General features: G+C 43.2%; 1 protein-coding gene and 1 non-coding gene across 2 annotated transcripts in view; one reads left to right on the top strand and one right to left on the bottom strand.

The window, feature by feature from the left end:
* The first annotated feature begins 1,459 nt into the window (after positions 1–1,459).
* FBXW8 (F-box and WD repeat domain containing 8) overlaps positions 1,460–25,041 on the top strand; it is a 113,933-nt gene continuing 90,351 nt past the window's right edge. The window contains exons 1-2 of the mRNA XM_030860419.3: positions 1,460–1,821; positions 16,244–16,348. Coding sequence (XP_030716279.1) covers positions 1,501–1,821; positions 16,244–16,348 — 426 coding nt within the window. The 5' untranslated portion in view covers positions 1,460–1,500. The remainder of the gene's footprint in view (positions 1,822–16,243; positions 16,349–25,041) is intronic.
* Positions 11,398–11,504, bottom strand: LOC115855565 (U6 spliceosomal RNA). Its single transcript, XR_004040499.1, has one exon. It is a non-coding gene; the product is annotated as a U6 spliceosomal RNA (small nuclear RNA).

Below are 25,041 nucleotides of genomic sequence, written 5' to 3' on the forward strand. Positions count from 1 at the left end.
TCTTACATTCTAATGGAGCATAACTTAATTAACCAACGCCCTATTGTCAACTACTTAGATTGCTTCTGATATTTAGCACTATAAACAACGCTTCCGTGAACCTCCTTGAAGGTATTCTTTGAACTCCTCAATTTTCTTCTCTTGGATAAGTTCCTAGAAGTGGAATTGCTGGAAGAAAGAGGATGTGAGTAAATGAAGGTGCTGGGATTCCCACCTAGATCCAACTCTGGCACCCAGGCTGTCAACAACCATGCTGGTGATATCACTGAATTTGAAAATAGACACACACACACACACACACACACACACACACACACACGCACGGTAACCAGAGGTGCCGCCAAGTGCTCCCTAGCTGGTTTAGATGTGTGGGCTCTATGATTCTGATAATTAATAGGTCAGGTATGTAGTAGGAAAGAGGATTAGAATCCTGGGTCTGCAAATTGCCAGCTGCGTGATTTGTGGCTATTTATCTGTAAAGTGGAGACAGTAGTTCTCACTTTAAGGGTTGTTATTAAGTAAATATTTATTGAGCTCCTCTTAATCACTGGCCTCCAAGCTAAGAACTGACAGTCCAGTAGGGAAGGGAGATGTTAGTAAGACATCACACAGATATAAAATTACAAATTGTGTTCTGTGCTATAAGTATGGGATGCTGTTAAGAATGAATATCAGGGAGACCTGATTTGCGGGGGCGGGGTTTGGGAGGAGAACTGAGATATGAAAGATGTGTACGAGTTAACCAGGTCAAGGTGGGGATAAAAGTCCCTGAGGAGCGAACAACAGATACAAAGCCCTTAGAAGTTGGTATGCTATTGTATGCCTCTTTCTTTCCAATCTCATAGCCCTCTCACTTGCAGTTCCTTCTGGAAAGATCTCTTCTGAGATCTGATCTTCCCATGGCTGGTTTCTCTCCTCATTTAGCTTTTAGTTCACATGACATATCAGACAGTCCATTCTCTGACCATCCTTCTAAAAGTAATTCTCCCATCCCCGTCCCTCGCCTTGTTTTATTACCTTACCTTGTTTTAGCTTCTTCATAACGCCTCCCACGGATTCAAACGTTCATATTCTTTTGTTGAACGCCTCCTCCTTCCCACCCCCTCACTTGAATGCAAACCCCAAGAGGGAAGAGATTATTTTTGTTGCTGCAGATTCAAATACTGAATTCTCAGCATCTGACATAGTAGTTGCTCAATGCATGTTTGAATGAAAAAACAGGGCTTGGCGCACAGTCTGCGCTTGGCAAAAGCCACAAGCGTAAAGTTGAGAAGCTGGGGGCGGGGGCAGGGCACAGACCTCGGCCTGGGTTGCCGCAAGCCATAGCGCCAGGGACAGCCGGAAGGGAGCACTGGGGGCGGGGCGGGGCCGGGCAGGCCACCCGGAACCCGAGCGCGGCAGCGGCGGCGGTTTCCGGTGGCGGCGGACATTTCCCGCGGAGGGACCGTCCCGTGGCACCTGGTGGGCCGACGGGGACGCGGCTGGCCGGGAGCGGCGGCGATGGCCGACCACAGTCTGGACGAGTTCCGCCGGCACTGGCAGGAGGAGCTGGCGCAGGCCCAGGCGCTGAGGAAGCGGCGGCGGCCCGAGGCTGCCGAGCGACGGCCGTGGCGGCCTGAGGTGGTCCCTGGGCGCGGCGAGCAGCAGGCCTCGGGGTACCTGGCGCTGGCCCAGGGCCTTTTGGAGGGCGCGGGGCGGCCCCCGGCAGCGCGGGCGACCCGGGCCGAGAGGCAGGAGGCGGCGAGCCGTTCCCGCTCCCCTCCGGCCCGCGAGGCTGCCGGCGGCGGGGAGCAGCTGGTGGATCAGCTCATCCGGGACCTGGTGAGTGGCCGTCGCCTCCCGCCGAGGCACGGGCTGGCCGTCGCCCCGGTACAAATGGCCTAATGAGTTGGAAAGTAACTGTGTGCCACCAGTGTGGGGGTGGGGAAATGAGTAGAGGTACACACCGGTGTTTGTGCGTGCATTGAGTATCTCTGGACGGTGTGGTTCCCAGCTGGGGGCGATTTTGTCCCCCGTTTTGGCAGTGTCTGCAGACATTTTTAGATGCCACAATTGGGGCGGGGGTGTGTTCGCTGCAGGCGTCTAGTGGGTAGAGGCCGGGAATGCTCATGAACATTCTACAGTGCACGGGACAGCACCCACAAAAAATTATCTGGTCTAAAATGTCAGCAAGTATGAGACCGAGAAATCCTGATCTAGAAGGGTTCCTAAACTTTTAACAAGGTTGCCTTTGTGGAGGAGAACTCACGACGTGGATAGGAAGGAATTTTAACTTTTCTCTATATAGTGTTTGTACAGTTCAAGTTTTTCTAACTGTTTATGTATTACTTCAGTTAAAGCAGAAAAAAAACTTTTGATAAGAACCTCCATGCTAATCATAGTGCACATTTTGTGGGGCATGAATCCCTTCCAGAATCTGGAGTAAGCTAGGAACCCTCTCTCTTTAAAAAAAAAAAAAAAAAAAAAAAAAAAAAAAGCCCCTTTCACGAAGTTGTCACAATCAAGATCACCTGAAACACATTCATGTTTAAGAGTTGGAAAAAGGCAGCAGGTTTTAGTGACTTAAATTGGGCTCAAAGGCAGCGTCTATGGTTTCTCAATAGGGAGTAATTGTGTAATTGCTAAGCTGTTTCCAGAAGAAATGGCTTATTCAACATAATATGTAGTTATATTCAAATAACATTAGTAGCTATAAGATTTCACAGAGTTTCTGGTTCTGTGCTCTGCCTATCTCTAAGGTTAGATGTCAACTTTGTGTGTGTGTGTGTTATAAGCGTTCTCATTTAATGTGTTAATTCTTATATATGAAAATTCATATTGGCGTCATGGTCATCACTGAAGAAGTCTGACATGTAAAAATTAAATTTGTCAATGCCTTGGGAAGGTGACTTAGCACCTGATAAGTCATTCAGGCTAGTCCAGATCTACATACAAGTTATCCCCATAAAAGTAAACTTGTAGGCTGAGGCAAGACCAGCTTTGGGGGTAAAGAGAAACAGGAATGTGGATTATTAGGACAAAGGCACATTTGGGGCCTCGCAAATCCTCCGCACTGAATGTGGCATTGTATTCAGGAGTCACAACAATCCTGGGAGGTAGGTATTGTCAGTCTCATTTTACAAACGAGGAAATGCAGGTTTTCTGTAATTTGCCCAGGGTTACCCAGCTGCAAGTTCTTGGGATTGAATTTGGATTCAGATCTGTTGGACTTTAAATTTCACCAGGTAGGAGTTCCCTAAACTTGACTTGCTGTAACAGTCGCATTAAGCCTTATTAAAATATAGGTTCTGGCCCTTCCCAGCCCTGCTGCATCAGTTTCCAGAGGAGGGGCCCAGAAACCTGGTGATTGGGATGATCAGGTGAGTTTGAGACATTGTTCTCAGCTGTACAGCTTATTTTGGTTTGAAGTCTGGATTCCCTAGTCTTTCTAGTCCTAACATTCCTGAGGCACAGGCATTGATACCAAAAATAGTGGAGCCCTAACTGAAGTATCCTAAAAATGGAAGCGGCCTGCCTGCTGGAGGATCCAAGGGACTTCAGAATCTGTTTCATTTATAGTTAGAAAAAGCCTGCCCTGGAGTATATGCCCTTGATCCCTTCTGCTCCCTTTGGAATCACCACATTAGGCTCTGCTAGGCTCTAGGCTCCCGTGAGGAGCATCCACACTTTGGGGCACCGCTAGTGGTTTTGTTTTTTTGTTTTTTGTACTTAGCAATCATCAGTAACACTGCTATAAATAAAAAAGTAATCATAATTCATTGCGTGCTTACTTGTTTGTCTCCTGGGTATTGTCTCGTCAGGGTTTAGAGACGTTGTCTTCTTCAGTTCTCCCAATGGCCCTCACCAGTGGACAGCATTAGCCCCATATGACAGATGAGGTTTAGGAAAGTAATTGTTTTAAGGGACCCACCCAGTATCTTCAGTCTGAGAAATGATGGCAGCCTTTATAGAAAAGGTATTTCAGGGGTTGTAAGTCCCAAAGCCCACAGAGGGCAGGGAGGAAATGCAAATGAGTGAAGTAGGCTACATGTTACTCATTTGATCCTTTTTTCCCTAGTTCATCAGGTGTTGTGTCTTCAGATTCCAGCCATACTTTTGTAATAATTTGTTTCATAACGGCTACCGTTCTTTTTGTCACATTAAGTAGTAAACATAACGGTGTAGAGATTGTCTTCACAATACCCCTAAAGAAAAATACTCAACCATTTTTTCTTGAAGCACAGCCCTCCTCTTGGTCTTGTTTCCCCACTTTTTAAAAACTAAAACAAAAAGGCAACCTCTCTATTGAAGTATACCAACCGTAAATGTACATCTTGATGTATTTCCAAGAGTGTACACATCAATGTAAACAGCACCCAGGTTACAGAACAGCATTACCAGCTTTTCAGAACCCGTATGTGTGCCATTCCGCCCAAGGTTAACCACTCACCTGACTTCTAACGTCTTATTTTAATTTTATCTGATTTTGAACTATATAAGTAGAATCGTACAACACATACTTTTGGGTTCTTGTGCACAGCATTATGTATGAGATTTATCCCTATGAATATGCCACATCTTACTAATTCTGTTGATGGGCATTATTATTTATTTATTTATTTTTGCTGTACGAGGGCCTCTCACTGTTGTGGCCTCTCCCGTTGTGGAGCACAGGCTCCGGACGCACAAGCTCAGCGGCCATGGCTCACAGGCCCAGCCGCTCCACGGCATGTGGGATCTTCCCGGACTGGGGCACGAACCCGCGTCCCCTGCATCCGCAGGCAGACTCTCAACCACTGCGCCACCAGGGAAGCCCTGATGGGCATTACTGATAACTAGTTTGTTAATAGCCAGTTTGGGGCTGTCAGGAATAGTGCTGCTGTGAACATTTTGTACATCTTTTGGAACATATGTACACACTCTTCTTGGGTATTTGCTTAGGAGTGGAATTGCTGGGTTACAAGATATGTGTATGTTCAGCCTTAGTAGATAATGACCATTTTCCAAAGTGGTTGTACTTTTTTTTTCACTTTTCATAGTAACTGGAGTATGTGGAATATAGTATTTCACTTTCTTCTTTGCCATAAATATACCACCACCCAACTGAGACGACATATGGCAACTGAACGTGACCCTAGCATGGATGAGATGATAGTGACGAATTGGAAAATGTTAAGCTGTGGCTGGGCTAAAAGCGAGAGCCTCTGCCCAGGTCAGCTGCTTGTTGCCGTGTAGGAATGTGGTCCTGGTGTTGCAGAGTCTTTAGGGATTTTTCCCCCCAAATTGCGATTATGTATTTTTATGTGGGCTCTATCAGTTTTTGCTACCAAAAAACCCCCAAAACTTTGGTTTAAGACAACCAAGATTTATTTAGCTCACCATCTTGCAGAGTGACAGTTGAGCTGGGCGTGAGTGGGCTCATGTACCTGTCTGAGGTTAACTCCTGTCAGCGAGGCAGCTCCACTTCTGTGTGTGTGTGTGTGTGTGTGTGTGTGTGTGTGTGTGTGTGTGTGTGTGTGTGTGTGTGTGTGTGTGTGTGTGTGTGTGTGTGTGTGTGTGTGTGTGTCTGGATTATGTGTCTCATCTTCCAGCACGTTAGCCCTGGGTGGACCTTACCAGAGTTATGAGAGCAGCAAAAAGGCAAGTCCCAACGTCCAAGTGCTTTTGAAGTCTCTGCCTAGGTCATGTTTGTTATTGTCTCATTGACCAATGCAATTCATATGGCCTCACCCAGAGTCAGATACCCAAATGCTTGAACACAGAGAAGCGTGAACAAATTAGGGGACTAGTTAATATAACTATCTACCACAAAAACTCTTCCCACTTTTAGTTTTTGTTAACATATGTACACGATAGAAAACGACGCCTTTCCTTTGACTAGATTTGCCTTGGGCCATGAGTTTGTGATCTTTGCTTTTTGTCTTCCCAAGAATCCTTTGATCTGTGGGTGACTCCTGAAAAGGAAAATTTAGTTCATTTGGGACTCCCCAGAAACTCTGACAGGCTCATCCAGTTGACATGAAAGGGAAATAAAAAGCCGGTACCACCTCCTGACAGCCCCTCTCCCCTTTTTTCCCCACCTTTGGAGCACTCTGTTATACCAGCACATCCTGTTGTACTTTTGGTGCAGTCTCTTTCACTACAGTTTTCAGTATCATCACTAGAGCAAGAACAACTAGTACGTTAGCAGTCAGGCGTGAAATTGCCTCTTGATGGGCACATGAACAGCATCACCTTACAGTGTCACATGGCTGGGTACAGGCAAGACCTTTGATGGACAAGCCCAGCTGAAACGAAAACTTAGAAACGACTCCCATTGAGCCTCATCTTCTCTTGTGAAGCTTTTAGTAATAGTGCTTAGAAACCATCTGTTTCAGGTGGTGAGTTAGGGACACCTAAATTGTCTTCTTGGTATATGGTTGAGTTAGTGAAAGAAATGATACAGCCCTGCATAGAATTTTAGAGGCAGTAGGCACTTTGTCTTTTTTGTCTTTTTTCCCTTTCTCAGTAAGTTCGGACTTCTCACAGATAGTGGAGTATAACTGCAAGTATGCTGCTGCTCTCTTCACTGTGATGGTTATGAAATCCAGTTGCTCGGTCCCGTCTCTACTTAGATGACGTGTCAGGACTCTGGGCTGCAAGCAGTCAGCACCCAACTCAAACTGGCTTAAAAAAAACCAAACTGGAATCTGTTGATTCATGTAACTGAAAATTCCAGGTGTGGTCCTTGTTCTGGGTGGTTTTATGATGTAACTAGCAGTCTCTCCATCTCTCTTTTATTTGTCCTCCCCCCACCCCAGTTTTCCTGAGATATAATTGACATAGAGCACTAACAGGTACAGCACGGTAACTTGACATATGTATATGTTACAAGATGATTACCACAGTAAGTTTAGTTAACATCAGTTACCTCAGTAGTTACAAAATTGTTTTTCTCTGTAGAAATCTCTCCATCTCTCAGTCCTGCTTTCCTTTTGTTGGCTTTATTCACAGCCTTGGCTTTATTCATAGAATTGGCTTTATCCCAATTTGGGATAAAATGGCTGCCAGCAACTCCAGTCTTATATTCTGTCAGCTTATCAACCCGGGGGAAAGAGAGCATCTGTTTTATGCAGCAGAAGTTATGAACTTAAATTCCCATTGATCCAGACTGGGTCATGGAGCCATCCTCAAACCAGTCACTGACGCAAACTGGCCAGACTCATATCCACTGCCCACTCCTGAAGGTAAGAGTGCGGTCAGCCCCACCTAAGCCATGTTGACCGAGAGTGGGGTGGTTTCCTAAAAGAAAAGAGGGGATGGATGTTGGGCAGAAACGACAGATGACCACTTTAAGTGGGTAACTGTTTGAAGCGGCACTAACTGTAGCAATGTAGGTGTTTTCTGTTCATCCAACACATTTATGGATCAGCTGGGCGCCGGGGAATCAGTAGAAAGCAGAATGGACACAGTCCCTGAACTCAGAAGCCTAGTGTTGCTTCTTTTAAATGAAAGTGTAACATTAATGGAGCAGGATGGCTTTGGTTACAAGTCCAGGCTCAGAATCGGGTGGACCTGAGTTCAGGTGCGGTCTCTGCTGCTGACTTGTTGTCTGACCTTGGGCAGGTCACTTACCCTGCCTTACTTATCAGATGAGGACCAGGCTAGTATGATCTTGTGTAGAGGCTGGGACATTCTTAGTGCACCAAGCTGGCTTACAATAAGTAGACAGTAAATTAAAGCTGGTGCTATTATTATCATTAGTATTGCAGAAAAGTTCATTATACTATCTCACTTCCTCTTTGCTAAAGCTTATCCCTGGTGAGCCTCTTGCTTCAGGCCGCCCCCTGGAATCCCTGGAGGGCGGCGTCTCTTGTCTTCCTCTTGTAACCCCGCCTATGGTACTCAGTGCAGTGGGGGCCCCGTCGGCACGTGTGGAATTGAAATAGCATGGGCAGAGCTGCTGCTTCCAGCAACAGCCTCATAAGGAGGCTCTGTGATGGTTAGAACCCCTGCGAACATTCGGAGCGTTACGATTTGGGTTTTCAGGCCTGATGAAGTTTTAATACTGTTGGCCAGTATTTATTGCTCACTTTGTCAATATTTAATTTGTCAGAGCCTACATCTGTGTTGTCAGCAGGTCAATTTGATGACTTGACGTTCCTCTTTTTTTAAAGTTAGAAACAAGTAGGGGAACTGACTAACACAAAATGAGAAGGCAACCGAGTCAAATGTGAGCTCATGCACTGGCTTACCTGGAGTGACTTTCCTTCCTCTTTCTGTCCTTTGCCTTCCTTCCTTTTAAGGCTTAACTTGATTCTTGTTCCTATGTTAACTCTCCCCTGATCCCTCCAGCCCAAGGTTCTCTGCCTTCTCCTTTACTCCAACTAAAACGTTTTCTTGTCAGTGCCATGTATTTTTTTCCTGTTACGAGTGAGCACATGTCTACTTGGACATGTTTTGTAATGGTCTCTGTGTACACTGGAACAACTTGTAAGTTAGGACGTCTGTTTGTTGAAAGGTTCTGCTGCTTGAAGCAGCCTGGGCTCCATTCATTCACTCCTCAAGTACTCATTAGGTGGCTTCTTGGTACCAGGTACTCTTCTAGGCACTGAGGCTACAGCAGTGAACAAGTCAGAAAAAATTCATGCTCTTATAAAGCCCACATTCTGGGCAAGAGGGAGATGGACAATGAACAAATAATTGTTAGGTAATAGATGCCCTGGAGAAGAAGAAAGCAGGTGGAAGGGACAGAGTGTGTATGTGTTGGGGATAGTGCTAGCCAAGAGGCCTTCCTAGGAAGGTCATGCTTATGGAAGAGGTGAGGGAGCAAGTGTGCAGAGATTGGGGGGGGGCATTCTAGGCAGAGAATGGCAAGTGCAAAGGTTCTGTGGTGGCCAGGGCCAGCTGGCCTCGTGGGCCCGTGTGACCTGTGTGGTCACATAGGGCCCCAGGCTTAGAAGCACCCTGTGCTCGGTTTAATGCTCTGTTGTTGCCATCTTGACATTCTTAATATTGAACAAGGGGCCCCGCATTTCCATTTTCCACTGGGCTCTACAAATTATATAGCCAATTTTGATGGTACGAATGTGTTTGGAGTATTTGGGACCCTTGACGTGAAACTCTTTCCACAAACAAACTATACCCACACAGGCCCCTCTGGGACCGGAAGCTTTTGATAAGGGAGCTCCCCCTCCCCCTCCTCTGCTGACTTCTTTCTGGAGAGAAAAACTGTATCCGACTAAAAGGGGGCTTTGAAAGCAGAGGTCGTGCGTCCTCTGCCTCCCTAGCTTTCTCCACTGCCCAGCCTCCTGGGGTTGCCCCAGCCCTCACTGCCCAATCGTTTAGATTGCTCTCTGTGTCCACCCCTTGCCAGAGTGCCCAGGGGAATCATACCAGTAGGTGGTGAATGATAATGGCTCTTGAAGTTGGGAAGCCCATTAAAAAAAATCAAATCCCATGGACGTTTAATGTGCATCTACTGTATGCAGTGCAATGTACCTGTTAGATGTTGTAGTGTTAAAGTTCAGCTATATCATCCACGTATGCTGTCAACAAAAATTTATTGAATACCTTTTGCTCTTTCTCATAGCGAGGCAAGGGATTAGGTTAAATGTTAAAAGATAAGTTGGCTTTTTGTGGACTGCTTGGGAGCTTAACCACTCTTTACGGTATTGTTGCTTCGGAGAAGTGATTTCCAGGTTCTAAATAGCTGGCTTCCTGATGACCTTGGGAATACCTTGAGGGGCTATCTCTACTGCCTTTTGTAGACTCCAGTTTTTATTCCATTTTATGTGACAGTGATTTAGCTCTATAAAAGATTTTAGCTCTTTGGGTGTTGATATCATTTCTTATACATTTGCTAACAGTACCTCCCTCCCCCCAGCACCTGGCATGGACCTGAATTCAGATAGTGTTTTGAACATAAAACACCTTATCTTACAAATGTATTGTTTTTCTTTGTGAAACATGGTTATTGTAAAAATATTGAGGAAATTCAGAAGAATAGAAAGACAAAAACAAAAATCTCTTGTAATGTTATTGCTCAGTGGCTACAGCTGTTAACATTTTGGTGGACTTTTGTCATTTTTTTTCTTTTGTATAAATAAGAACGTGTTTTGAGACACATTTGGGAATGTAAATGAATGGCTGTTTATCTTGACAGTGTTTCAGACCTTTTTTTCCCCTAATCAACTAATTTTATTTTTCTTAAAGAAAATGCGGGTGAAACTGGAACTCATCTGTTCCTTCTGATTGAGATTGTGTGCGTCTACTCCTTAGCAGTATGTAGAAAGTTGAGATAAATTCATGTAGAAAACAGTCTCCTTTCAGTGACAGATTTAGCAGAAATGCTATGTATCTATTGTTTGAACTCAGGTGCTTTTCTTAGTTTCTTAAAACACCATCTAGAGAGATCTTTCCTGTTGTTTGCCCTGGAGATTACACTGGGAACAAACTTTAAGTCATTTTCTTCACTTTTCACTGATTTGGCTCTTAGTAATTATCCCTCCTTCTACTAAACAAGAGAAGACAGATTAAATTTCTAACAGTAAGGCACAAAACCAGTCCATTTACAGACTTAGTCTTACATTAGCACATAAGAGTACAAATCAGCCTCCCTGGGGATGGATCTATTTGCAATTTCTCTTAGCGTTTTTTGGAGTAAGTCCAGTAGACTTTGGGAAAATCTAGTATTCACTGACTTTGAATTAACAAAGTAACATGACCCCTTTGTGGTGGCTTTTTTTTTTTTCTTTTGGCTTGATTGGGAAAGGATTGATTCTTAAGTCTTTTGGTAAGTTAGGGTTGTGGTTCTCAACTTTTGGTTTGTATGAGGATTCCTGAGGAAGAGTTGCTTGAGCCCCATCCCTGGGAATTTGGGACATTAGGTCTGAGTGAGACCCTGGGCTTTTGGTTTAAAACACACACAACTCCACAGATGATTTTGATGTATAATATAGGACAAGAGTCACCAATATTGGAGAGAGAATCAATATCTCAACCATTAAAAAAAAAAAATTAAAACCCAAGTTGTATGTTGTCCAAAGGGTGTCCTTCTTTAAATTTGAAGGAATGTTAATACTTTAAATTTACTGGTCTTCTGTATGGTCTTCTGTAGCATAAATTTGTCCATTCTAAATTATTCTCTAAACATTGTAGTCATACTGACTTTTTTATAGTACGACCACGTTTCCTATATTTCAAGTGTCTCTTTTCTTGGAATATCTTAGTTTCTGAACTGCCAACTTGTCCATTTCCATATTTAAGTTACTATAGATATAGTTGGTTAATGTGGCCCATAACTTTTAGGGTGGCTGTATGCTTCAAAATAGCCTAGATGGAAGTCTGATAGCACCTTTTATTATTTTTAATTTTTTTTCTATTTAGAGACTGCAGCTAAATTCTTTTTTTTAACATCTTTATTGGAGTATAATTGCTAAAAATAGGGGACGCTTCACGAATTTGCGTGTCATCCTTGTGCAGGGGCCATGCTAATCTTCTCTGTATCGTTCCAATTTTAGTATATGTGCTGCTGAAGCGAGCACTGATAGCACCTTTTAGATGGCAGGGTACTTCTCTGCACACTAGTAGCAAGTAGTAGTTTTTTTTTTTTTTTTTTTTTTTTACTTTGTGAACCAGGGTAGTACCAAATGAGAGTGCTTAGGACCTTCTTGCTGCTACTATTAAGGTATATGTGGTTACTGGGCTGCAGCCTCTGTCCAGGATGTGGCTCCACATCCTTGTCAAATTATGCTGTACCTGTAAAAGAATTGGATTTTTAACCACAGGATCAAGCATGCTCGTAACTCTCAGTCTTTTGTAAGGTGTTCCCCAAGTGATATGTTACTAATAATAAGAGAGAGAAGTTTATGAGTGATTTACTTATCCCTGAAGCTGCTCTAGTTTTTTGTTTTTCGGTATAATAACATCACTCTAACTTACCTGCATTCCACTGTTGCCTCCTTAGTAGAAAGGGAAGTAGGTTACCTAATGTCTCTGGAGTTGTGCATAAGAGCCCTTGTGAATGTGCTGAACACAGGACTATTTGGGAATAAAGATTAGAATTTCCGTGAAACAGACTCTGAGATAGAGATTTGCATGCAGGTGGTTTCATGGGTTGGCCTTTCTCAGGGGTCCCACATAGAGGTCTTTATATTCAGCTGTTGAGTAGTCATTGGATGCACACTGCCCTTGAGGAGGGAGTGTAACCTGGAATGAGGCAGCTTTTTGGCCAAGGGCAGTGCCTGGGAAGGGACACAGCTATGAGCCAGTGGCAGGCAGCATTCTGGGCATCTGGGGGGAAGGTGTCATGGATCCAGAGGGGGAATCTGAGTGACCCACCACAGCCTCCACTACAAGAGCCAATGATAGAATGTCTTGCCAGAAGGATGCTAAGGGTGCAACATGAAACTTCAGCATTTGGTCTCCTGACCTTGTGGGTCTACATATTTCTTAAGATGTGGAGATGTGGACCTTCCTTTAGTATGTTGGTTTCTTTTTTTTTTCCTGCCATTCCCAGCCAGTGGTAGCAACAGGGAAGGTCATTTACATAAGAATCTGGGACTTGATCTGTTTGGGATTGACCATCATTTTGCAGTTTAGATGCAATTCTAAGAGCACAGTGATTTTTTTTTTTCCCACTCTTCACACCTTTTATTTTATTATTATTTTAAACATTTATTGGAGTATAATTGCTTTACATTGTTGTGTTAGTTGCTGCTGTATAACAAAGTGAATCAGCTATATGTATACATATATCCCCGTATCCCCTCCCTTTTGTGTCTCCCTCCCACCCTCCCTATCCCACCCCTCTAGGTGGTCACAGAGCACTGAGCTGATCTCCCTGTGCTATGCGGCTGCTTCCCACTAGCTATCTGTTTTACATTTGGTAGTGTATATATGTCCATGCCACTCTCTCACTTCGTCCCAGCTTACCCTTCCCCCTCCCCGTGTCCTTAAGTCCACTCTCTACGTCTGCTTCTTTATTCCTATCCTGCCCCTAAGTTCTTCAGAACCTTTTTTTTTTTTTTAGATTCCATGTATATGTGTTAGCATACGGTATATGTTTTTCTCTTTCTCTTACTTCACTCTGTATGACAGATTCTAGGTCCATCCACCTCACTACAAATAACTCAAATTCGTTTCTTTTTATGGCTGAGTGATATTCCATTGTATATATGTGCCACATCTTCTTTATCCATTCATCTGTCAGTGGACGTTTAGGTTGCTTCCATGTCCTGGCTATTGTAAATAGTGCTGCAGTGAACATTGTGGTACATGACTCTTTGAATTATAGTTTTCTCAGGGTATATGCCCAGTGGTGGGATTGCTGGGTCATATGGTAGTTTTTTTTTAGTTTTTGAAGGAACCACCATACTGTTCTGCATAGTGGCGATATCCATTTACATTCCCACCAACAGTGTAGGAGAGTTCCCTTTTCTAAGAGCACAGTGATTTAAAAAAAAAGTTTGGCTTTGTGACGTTGGTGTTTATATAATTATAATTCAATGCTTTGAAGCAGTTGTTGCTCTCCAGAACTTATAAATGATCAAGAACCATAACACCGTGTGTTAGCAGTGAGACCAGCATGGAGTCTCTGACTGTTGGTGTGGGAGCCCTAATACCCCGGACTGGTCATTCACACCCTGCTGGCTACCTCCTTCTCATCCTCTGTGCACTAGAGCAGATCCGCCTGTAGTTATTACTGTGGTATAACCTTTTTAAATTGATGATTCTTTTTTTAAAGCCCTCTTGGAAAAGCCCTTGTTGTGTGGATACTTTCAGTATTCATACTTGTGAATGACAGCTTCTGCTGTACCATCCCCTTTCCACTGTCATCGACTATCATGTGCTTATCTCGTGACAAGGGGAGACAACTTTCTGTGTAAACAACAAGCTGACGTGGGGGCTACGTGGAATGTGGACCTAATCAAAAGTATGTGTTGAAGGAAAAAAAGGGACCTGGAATGCCACTCAAGGAAAGAAAATAGTACTATTAGCAATCAGTTATTGCATGCTGAGCCTGGGTACTTGTGGCAGGCCCTTTCCATGCATTATTTCATTTTATTCTCATAACTGCCCCATGAATAACGTATTAGGTGTGTTAATATCTGTTTCATAGATGAGGAAGCTAAGAATCAGATGCATTTAGCCTGGTCTCGTGGCTAGTCAGATGCAGAACTAGGATGATCGGTTGGAATCTGTGCTCTAACCCTCCATGCTCTGCTGCATCCCAGAGGTCATGGGGGCTGGCATGAAGGAGGATGGTGGCAGAGTTTGGAGTATGCTAAGGCAGAGGCGGTATTTTCTAGGATGAGAATAGAGAACTGGCCAACTGAACAGGCAAAAGGGAGAAGGCACGTGCCACCAGAATTGTGACTTTTCTGCGCAAGCAAAACTAAAAACAGAGATGACTTCTCATGCTTCATCGCAGTAGTGTCAAGTACAGACATCAGTTTATAGGGAGTCCCGAAGGGACCAATTGAAGAAAGCAATGCCTCTGGCAGGGGGGAGGAAAAAAAAAGCTAATTATGAGTTCAGTTTGCATGAGTGCAGACTTTTCTTTGCCTTTATTCTGCTTGTATGAGGATAGGGAACATTTTCCTCTTGTTTCTTTACTGAGTGGATAAGGTAGACTTCTCCACCTCACCATAGTCAAAAAATCCAAAAGAGAAAGCAGAAGGAGGTCCAGGGCTGTGAAGGATAGTCTTGTACTGTGTGCACCTTTCCTCCATTCCCTCCATAGTTACGGTAAGGAGTCTCAAGTTGGATCTGGGCATAGAGAAAGTGATGCCTCTCTCTCGATGAGTAAAGCTTGATTAGCTGTAGGAGGGGACCTAGCATGACATTAGACAAATGACTTTCCATTATTTTTTTAGGCAAGGACCCCTTTGTCTTCCAATTACACTTGCAGATTTTTTTCTGTTGTTTTCTGTAAAGCCAACACTTCTGTCCTGATTTAACATGCCGTTCCTTCTTTACCCGCCGAGAACTGTCAACTCTTCCTCTTTTTTCCTCTAGAGATCCTTCCTGGCCTTTGTGCTTAGCCTTGCGCTGTTTTTGCAGTTGAATACATTACCTCCTTATGCCCTGGATTATCTTTTAGCCCTGAGACTCCTAGATGAATGGAAACATGATTCCAGAAGAATCTTCACCCTGAATCGTGGTAGGGTTTGAGTCGGTGCTCACACTCCCTTAAAAATGCTGAGATTCTTTTCATGCAGCCTTGCAATATACAACTGTTGTGTTTGAGTGGTGGATTAATAATTTGCTTGCAACCAGTAAGTCACCGACGTCAGCCAAAGCTTATTAAACATGAATTTTATTAAGCGAGTTTTGTTGGGATGCAGAGCTCTGCTTTCCCCAGCTTTACAGGAGCACACACCAAAGTGAGATTTGGCAGGTGGAGTCGGGAACAGGCAGAGGGATCCATGTGCACACTTGGCCTTTTTTCTGTTTCACCCTCGTATTTCTTTGTGCTACCAGGATCGTCATGACAGCCTTATCTCTCAAATAAAGCCTGTTACCTCATCCCTAATTGCTTATCCAAAGGCAGGCAAGCTCTAATTTCTCCACATTAATAAATGACACCGAAGAAGAACTGCTCTGTTTGCACTGGCTCACTCAGGTTAAGCAGCACAAGCCCCCGGGTGCATTAGGAAACCTTGTGCTTCTCCTGTGGCCACGGGGAGACGGACTCACCTTACTCAAGAGCAGCACTTCATTTGTTTACTTTTTGCTCACATTCACAGCCCTATCCCCCTCTTCCTGATGAAAACACTGCAGTGACCTAGGTCAGCATTTCTTCGCTGTGGGCATTCACCCCCCTCCAAGTTGGGGGCTAGTAGCAGTTGTCCTGGAAGGACCAGTGGCCTCCCTGATTCCAAGGCTCTTTTTTGACTGCCTACCACTCACCTTTCCTTAGAAGCTGAGAGGTTTTCCACAAACCTTTGCACTGATTCCTGTGGCACGCGCCAGGTTGTGAGATGGTACCCCTGCTTCTCCTTTCTGAAGCATTACGGGAAATGGTCTTGTGGAGTTTATAAGTGAATGTAAGGAGAGTAAGCTTGTGGGGGTCGGAGAATTGAGAGTAGCTGTCAAGCTCTGAATTAGTTCCATGACTCGGCTCTGCAGAATCGTGAGAACGCTTTGCTTCTCCTGGGAATCAGCATCGTCTCTCTTGTCACCACTTAAGGCTATTGCTGGTCATTTAAAGGGCCTGTAAATATGAACATTTTCATATCTCAGAACCTTAAGCTTGTTCCTTTTCTTTTTTCCTCCTCAGAATGAAATGGATGACGTGCCCTTCTTTGATATCCAACTGCCGTACGAGTTGGCAATCAATATATTTCAGTATCTGGACAGAAAAGAACTAGGAAGGTGTGCGCAGGTAAGCTGTCATTAATGGATGGTCAGGATTTACCTACATGTGTAATTCAAGTATGGCAAGCTCTTCCATAGCAGAAATTTACAGAATGACAAACTTTAAAGAAATAATGAGTTGGATAGCAGCTTTACTTGAAGGAAAGCAACCTTGAACATAAACGATTATGTTCCATATCACCATGTCATGTTTATCTTTTTGTGACCGTCTGTCCCAGAGCTGTGTTCCTCCTGCAGTCTGAGTTATGGCTGACCTGTGGCAGCGTGCTCAAGGCTGACAAGGTTGTACTTGCCTTTACTGAGATCGCCAGACCTGTTAATGTCCTCACCGTTTCTAATGCAAAGATGCAAGGCCTTGGTTCAGTCACGCCAGTCGTTAGGTTGGGAGCTGAGGGTCAGCCTGGGGACAAAACAGTGAAGTCATGTTCCACTGTATGATCCAAATTACCCTTCAAACATCAGAATTCCACTCAGTGAGGCGAGAGGCATGTGAGAGCTGAGATCCACCAAGGGAACTGCAGATCGGCGTCACCCATCTCATGCGTACTCTGGGGCACGTGCCCATGGCGTGGAATGGTGGGAGATACAGTCTAGGCGGGACTTTATTGTGTGCATGAATCACAGGGGATCTTGATAAAATGCTAATTCGGATTCAGGAGGTCTGGGGTGTGGCCCAATTATCTGCATTTCTACCAGGTGATGCCAAGTGTGGCTTTGGCCGTGCTTTAAGAGGCAAGCATTTATATCATTAAAGTTAGTCTGTTATTCTCTTCCTTTTGGTGAAGAATGTCTAATTTCTCATAAGTTAAATGTGTATGTGATTGACCATTTGGCTTTTCATGGACAGCTGTGTTCCCAGAAGGCACTGGAGTATCCATTGCCAAAGAAGTAATTTGTTTAGTGGTTACTGTTTCCCATCCCTGAATCCTATAATGCATTTGATACAAGTTTCTGTATCTTCAGGAGAAAGAGTTTGGTGAACTTGAGGGGTAGGAGAACTATACAATAAAAATCTGAAACACCACCATGAATATGCAGATAAAAATATGAAGGCAGTTTGAGGGTGGTGAAAACTAGACAGACTCTAGAGCTGTCTAACTCCATGGCAGTTCAGTGAAATGACACAAAATACAGGACAATTTAGAGAGTTTCTGGTTTTACTTTATTCCCCTATTATGGTTTTACCCTATTGTGAAGCATTTTGCTTAATCAAAACTATTTTTCTACTTAAATATGAATTTGAGAAAGTGTTCAGTATTTTTGATTGCCACAGCATCAGTTAAGGGGGGGTATTGGCAAATATTTTTTGATGCAGGGTGTGGAAATCTTTCGGAAGAAACTATGCAGAGGCTAAAATTCACAAAATAAAAATGTTTGAAGTGTAAACCATGCTCAGAGCCTATCGACCGCATGAAGTAAGAGTACCTACATTGTCTTCTTCTTTGCCTTGGAAGTTGGATTTGTTATATTCTAACTTTACACATTGGCCCTGTTCCCAAGAGTTGAAAACAAGGGTGTAGCTAAACGAGTCCAGCTCCTGAATTTCAGCCTGATGCTGTTAGCCAAAGTCTTGGAACAGGGTCTATCTAATAGCTAGCTTTCCACAAAGTCAGCCTTAGATGATAAAATCTTCATTCTTGATAGGGAGCTGCTGTTTAAGGAATCATTTCTTCTTACGTTGCTTTTGCTCTCCTGCTTTGTAGAGGGCCATGTGGCTTTCACATCTGCTGCTGGTTTTCTCATCCAAAGAGTTTATCAGTGAAAGATAGGATCTGGTGGAAGAAGAAATCCCCCTTTTGGTACCGTGGGGCTGCATTCCAGGGTAGATTGGTTATGCTGGTGAGATTATTCTGCAGGTGTGAACAGTTTAATTTGCAACACAGTAGTCCAATTGTGCACCAGAATTCTGCCTTCTTGGGCCAGTTGGATTTGGGTTTTTGTGGTTGAACCTAATTTTTAGAGCACATGTATAAGATTAGAAAATATACTTAAACAGAACCCCTGAGGTGGCTCTGATCTTCTAAGCCAGGATTTTTTTCGTAGAGCTTTTGCACAAAGATGACGATGGATGGCCAGTAGTTTGTGACTTGGCTTTGTTTTTTTCAAGCATTAAAAGAAAACCACAAAGTAATAAAAATAAGTAGCATTTTCATTTGTTTCTCATGGTGTTTTTATTTTTGAAACAGGAAAAGGGCCTTCTGTTGAATGGAGTGTCCTGCTGCTTTATGATTTTATTTTAGAGGGGGCTCGCTCTCTCCGTCTCGCTCTTTCTCTCTGGTTCTCTTTTAATCTAGCCGCCTTGGGATTTCAGTGAAAGTGGTTGGGCCAGTTATGTGGAATTGGCACCATAAACTATATGTGTGCCCTTGGAGAAAACCTGTTTGCTTAGATCCTTATGCCAAATTGGTAACTGACTAACAGTAAGGAACCCTGATTGGGGCGGACTTCTGAGATTTCATTATGCCACAGACTGTACTGGGGAATTGATTTGGCTCTTGACTTTGTCTCCTTTCTGCATCCCCTCTCTTTTCTGCTTTGTGAGGCTTTACGCTTCAAAACTAAAGCCCTCTTACGTTAGTTTGTGGTCCTGTGTACCCTGAATGCTGACCTCTAGCTCCTTGGTATCCATACTTGTCCCTCGAGGGACTTAGTATCTCTGTGGGAGAGTATCATGCTGGGATGTCTCAAACAGTGTGGGTTTTAGTAAGCAGTTATGCTTGGGGCGGTTCATTGAGCAGTTTATCATTTCGCTACTTAGAATTTTTTGTTCTTTTGTGTGTGTGTGTCCACAGGATTTCCAAACACTTTAAAGGGTAATATTTTAAAATGGACAACAATGACAAAATTGTCGATTTCGAAATTACAAAATTGTTTGGTTTTTGAGAAAAGTGAGTGTGCTGTTATATTACAACATGAGTAATTCTAAGGAGTAAAGGTTTTTAAGTATTTACCAATGTTCATTTAAAAAACTTTAAAAGTAATTAGAAATTCATAAGTTGCAAAAAATAGTGCAGAGAAGTTCTGTGTACCCTTCCCCCAGTTTCCTCCATTGGTAATGTCTTGCAGACTGTAGCCCAGTATCAAAACCAGGAATTGACATTTGCAAAGTCCATGGAGCTTACTCAGATTTCATCAGTTTAATACACTCTTATTTGTGTGTATTTAAGTCTACGCAGTTTTATCACGTGTGTAGATTTGAGTGACCACACGGTCAAGATACAGAATTTTCATCACAAGAGTCCTGCTACTCTTTTATAGCCATGCCCTTCCCTAACCCCTGGCAACCTCGAATTTGTTCTCCATCTCTATAACTTTATTTTTTCATTTTCAATTTTAGCATATATTTTAGTTATGTGTATTTCCTAATGTGTAAGTTTAGAAATAGAGTTGCAAAGGCAACAGGGCCATGATTTTCAAGTAAAAGGTAGAAAAACGTCCTTGAAGAATGTAATACAGAAAAAGAAGGAAGATGGGAGAGGTTAAAAACTTAAGATTTATGTTAAAATTGGCAAGCAAGAAGTAGGTATTACCAAAATAAATAAGTAGCTCTGGAACTAAAGCCCAGTGTATTAGATTATGATATTTCAAGTTTCAAGGCAAATGTGATCTTATGATCTTCCCATATGTCCAAATAGGAGAAACTAAAATTTGAGTTTTTCTAGCTACAGATCTTAATGACATTTTTAAAGGTTGGAAATTTAGAGCCAAGTGTGCCTGGTTGATTTTCAGAGCAGAAATTATTCTGAGGACCTGTAGTTGCTGGCAGGATTCCCTTAGTTCTTAATTTCCACCTTTGCCCCCAGACTTCTCTCAGGGAGATATGTGCATGCCTGACACCCAGGCATCCACAGGAGTTTCCTTTTAATTCCCCAGGTTGCAGTGGCTGCTCCCTCTAAAAGGGGTTAGGGAGAACCAAAGCAACTCCAGAAAAAAAGATGGGGAACTAGATGAAACAAGAATGGCAAAATATTGATAGTCATTTGAACAGAGTGGGGGTGACTTGGGAGTTTATTACGCTGTTCACTTTACTTTTGTGTGGTTGAAATTTTTCATATTAAAACTTAAAAGAGAAAAAAATCAGAAAGCAAGAGATTATATTTGAATAAGAAAGTCAAAGCCTTCTGAGAGCAGCACATGCCAGGAGCTGACCTTTGAAAATAAAAGCAATCCAGTTTTTTTGTAATTTTTGAATTTTATTTTATTTTTTATACAGCAGGTTCTTATTAGTTATCTATTTTATATATATTAGTGTATACATGTCAATCCCAACCTCCCAATTCATCACACCACCACCACCCCCCGTCACCGCTTTCCCCCCTTGGTGTCCATACATTTGTTCTCTACATCTGTGTCTCTGTTTGTGCCTTGCAGACTGGTTCATCTGTACCATTTTTCTAGGTTCCACATATATGCGTTAATATGCGATATTTGTTTTTCTATTTCTGACTTACTTCACTCTGTATGACAGTCTCTAGATCCATCCATGTCTCTACAAATGATCCAGTTTCATTCCTTTTTATGGCTGAGTAACATTCCATTGTATATATGTACCACATCTTCTTTATCCATTTGTCTGTCGATGGGCATTTAGGTTGCATCCATGCATGACCTGGCTATTGTAAATAGTGCTGCAGTGAACATTGGGGTGCGTGTGTCTTCTTGAATTATGGTTTTCTCTGGGTATATGCCCAGCAATCCAGTTTTTTTAGGTGTTGAACTTAAAAAAAAAATTTGACTTATTCTTCTCATTCGGTTATTTACAGAGGGCCTACTATGTGCCATGTACCATTCTAGACGGTGAACAAAACATAAAAACCCCTGCCTTTTGGAAAGCTTTACATTATGTGCAGTAAATAATATCATTAAATATAGAATATATCTGATGGTGGTAAGTGCTATGGAGAAAAATGAGACGCAGAGATGATGTTGGGGGTTGCATCATCTGGGGTGGCCAGGGAAGACTTCATAGAGAAGGTGACCTTTCAGCAGAGACCTGAAGGAAGGAAGAAGGAAGCTGGGCTGGTCTCTGGCAGAGGGGAATAGCAGGTGCAGAGGCTTTGAGGTGAGTGTACCTGTTGTGTGAGGAACAGCAGGAAGGTCAGACTGGCTAGGCTGTGGCAACTGAGTAATGGCCTCCCTGAGATGTTCATGCCCTAATCCTCAGGCCTGTGACTACGTTATCTTTTATGGTAAAAAGACCTTTGCAGATGTAAGTTAAGGATCTTCACATGGAGTGATCTTGGATTATCCAGGTGGGTTCATTGTGACTACAGAGCTCCTTAGAGGGAGGCAGGAGGTCAGAGAGGAGAGGAGATGCTATGTTGCTGGCTTTGAAAATGGAGGAAGGGGCTGCAAGCGAAGGAATGTACGTGGCCCCTCAAAGCTGGAAAAGGTAAAGAAACAGATCGTCCCCTGAAGCCTCCAGGAGGAATGCAACCCTGTTGCCAACACCTTGATTTTATTTTATTTTTTGGCCACGCTGTGCAGCTTATGGGGTCTTAGTTCCCTGACCTGGGATTGAACCTGTGCCTCCTGCAGTGGAAACGTGGACCACCAGGGAGTTCCCCCAACACCTTGATTTTAGACTTCTGGCCCCCAGAACTGTAAGAGAATAAATGTGGGTCATTTAAAGCCATAAGTTTGTGATAAGTTGTTAGAATATCAATAGGAAACTAACACAGGGATGTAGTGAGCAGACAGGGCTAAGAGAAGGAGAGATGGTCCAAATTCAGAAGGCACTTAATCTGTTAATAGAACTTGAACTTTTATTCTGAATGAGATGGGAAGCCATTGAAGTGTTTTAATCAGAGGAATGACAAGGTCTGACTTATATGTTAAAAGGGATCATTTTCCCTGCCATGTGAAGAATATGCCGGGGAACAAGGCCGGCAGCAAGGAGACCAGTTGGAAGGCTACATGGTGGTTTGGACCAGGACTGTGCTGGTAGAAGTGGGTGGAGTCAGGGTTGCTGATGGGTTGGGTGTGGGGAGAGGAGGAAGAGTCAACAGGACTCCAGGGTGTTTGGCCTGAGCAACTGGGTGGATGAGGTTACCATTACTAATGAGGGGAAAATGGTGGGATGAGCAAGTTTGGGGGGAAGATCAGTACTTGAATGTGAGGCTGCAGATGAGTTCTGGGTTGAACTCAGGGTTGAAGATGTCAATTTGGAAGCAGTCAGCACATGAATGGTATTTAAAGCCAGGAAACTGAACGAGATCATCAGGAAAGTGAGTGTAGATAGAGGAGGAGATTAGGGGTTGGTCCCTGGCACAGACAGTGAGTAGACGATAAGCAGACTGAGAAGGCGGTACCTGTGAGCTGGGAAGAAACCTAGCGTGCACAGTCCTCTGAACCAAGGGAGGGCAATTTTCAAGGAGGTGAAAGTGATCAAAGGTAATAAGCGGTCAAGTGAGAGGAGGACTAAGAAGAGACTGCTGGGTTTAGCAATGGGAGGTCAGTGGTGTGTCCTCCCCAGGTAGACTTCATTATGTCATTGTGTGACTGGAACAGTGACACTTTTTCCCCTGTTGTGGGCCTCACTGGTAACCTTAATCTAGGCAGAGTTAATAAAGCTAGTTTTTGAGTCAAGGGCTTTTTAATTTTTTTTCTTTTAATGCTGCAATTCATAGTGGTGCTATAAAGCAAAATGCTGGAGACACTTTTATTAGCAAATTCTTGCAGCTGAGGCTCACTCAGTGGGGCTTTTACTGGGCAGGGCCAGTCCAATCCTGGTGTGTTAAAGAAAGACCATTAGGCCTTTGGAAAATTCAGGCTCGTAAACTTTCTAGATTTAATGTAATTTAAGAAATCAAAACAATTAGATTTCCTTTTGGTGAGACTCTTTAAAATTTACTTGTGAAAGTTTGACTAGGTGTTTTTCTTGTTGATTTTTTTCCCCCTTCAGGATTGAAAGAAATTCTTAAAGCCTATCATTTTTGTTCTCCTTTACAAGAAGAATAAAAAGACAACCCTCTCTTTATCATTTGCTAAAGAAATTGTTGGCACATTTCTGTGTTCAATACCTGATCGTAGATACAATCCTGATCCCTTTTTGGAAGTAATTCTCACCTCTAGCTTTTATAAATCCCTCAAAGAGCTTTATTGTTTGTTTTCCAGGATTAAACTTTATCCTGAATATTATTTTCTACAGAAGAGGCCCTGTGGTCTAGGGGTCAGTGGTGGGGATGATGCACCGAAACATCAATGTTTTGTTCTCAGGTTTTTATCCCATAACCCTGTTGTACAAATTTCAGACTGTGTTATTTAAGACAATTTGACATTTTCTTCGAAGCTGATATAAAAAAATGTTTTCGGCTTCCAAGATTTTTAAGGTCTGACATGTATTTGAGAGTTCTTGAAAGTCTCTGAAAAGTTTCTCTATTTTAAAGTGGCTGGAATTTGTACAGTTTAGTACTCATTAAAACTCATCCAGAATGTTTAATTGGGATATTCTAGTTTGTAGTCACTGAGCATTGAATTTGGATTCTCCTGAAATGATGATGATTCACTGGCTTCATCTAACAAAGTGCAGCCTTGTAGCTAATTTTTGGACTGCAGAATTACAAAGATTACCCGCTGTTGGGGGCCAGTCTTGTGATCCAACTCGACTGTAAGGGCAGAGACCAGAACTTTTCCCTCTAGCTTCCCCAGACATGGGCAGGCGGCCCCAATCTGGTCATGTCCGTGGGGTGTCACCCACCTGCAAAGGTGTCAGTTTGGCAGGTTGAGGTGGAATGTAGATAAGACTTGCTGGCCTTAGTGCCCGCATACAGTTGGTGCCCAACATATGCTTTAATTGACTGACTGATACTCATATCAATGTTCTGTAAGGTGTCTTCTGGAGGACACTGGGCTTTTGAGACACTCCTTGTAAGAAGAGTTCAGGAGCCAGATAAGTTCGAGGAATGCAGCCTCTTATATTTCCTTCTTAGAGATATGCAACACGTGTCAGTCTGCTAAAAGCTCTGAGAAGTTCTGCAGTGAAGAGTCCTGCTTAGTTTTGTTTAAACCAGTGTTCTCCAAACTCGTGTGACCGTGGAATCCTTTTTTAAAATAACTTATTAATACCCTAAGGAGCTGCTATTCTATTGAATATGCTTTAGGAAGTGCTGGTCTGTGTAGTGAAATAATGAGTCTGGGTCTTTCATCTAGTAGTTACATTTCATAAATTCTACAAAATTTTACATTTTATAATTTTTACAAAAAAGGGCTGATGTATCCCAGGGATCAGAGTAAACTGCCGTGTGGTTAGCTAGCACTTTGTGCCTTTGAGAAGCCATGAGGGTGTCTGTGTGTTCACCCTTATACTTTATTTAACCCTGAATTGCAGGGGCCTGTGGCAGAAATACTCTGCTCTGGAGCTATTTGAGCTGTAGCCTGGCTCCATCACAGCTGATGTTGGTCTGTCCCTGTCTGTGCTTCATGATTGCCTAGTGCTGAGACTCACTTTGGCACAGACAGATGGACAGACACCACCCAGTGTTATGGACAGGCTCAGCTGTGGACCAAACATGCCAAAAATAAAACCATGGTGTTCTGTCTAGTCGAAACTGGAACTCCAGTGTTACCGAGTCATTATCCCATTCTTTATTTCCTGACCACTTGTGATCAGATGAGGGTTTGTTTCCCCGATGCCCTTATGGCTAAGATGGAGAAGTGTGGGATGACAGTGTGGTTAAGTGGATTTGTAACTGATGCTGT

The sequence above is a fragment of the Globicephala melas genome, chromosome 13 (assembly GCF_963455315.2).
Source record: "Globicephala melas chromosome 13, mGloMel1.2, whole genome shotgun sequence".
Lineage (NCBI taxonomy): Eukaryota > Metazoa > Chordata > Mammalia > Artiodactyla > Delphinidae > Globicephala > Globicephala melas.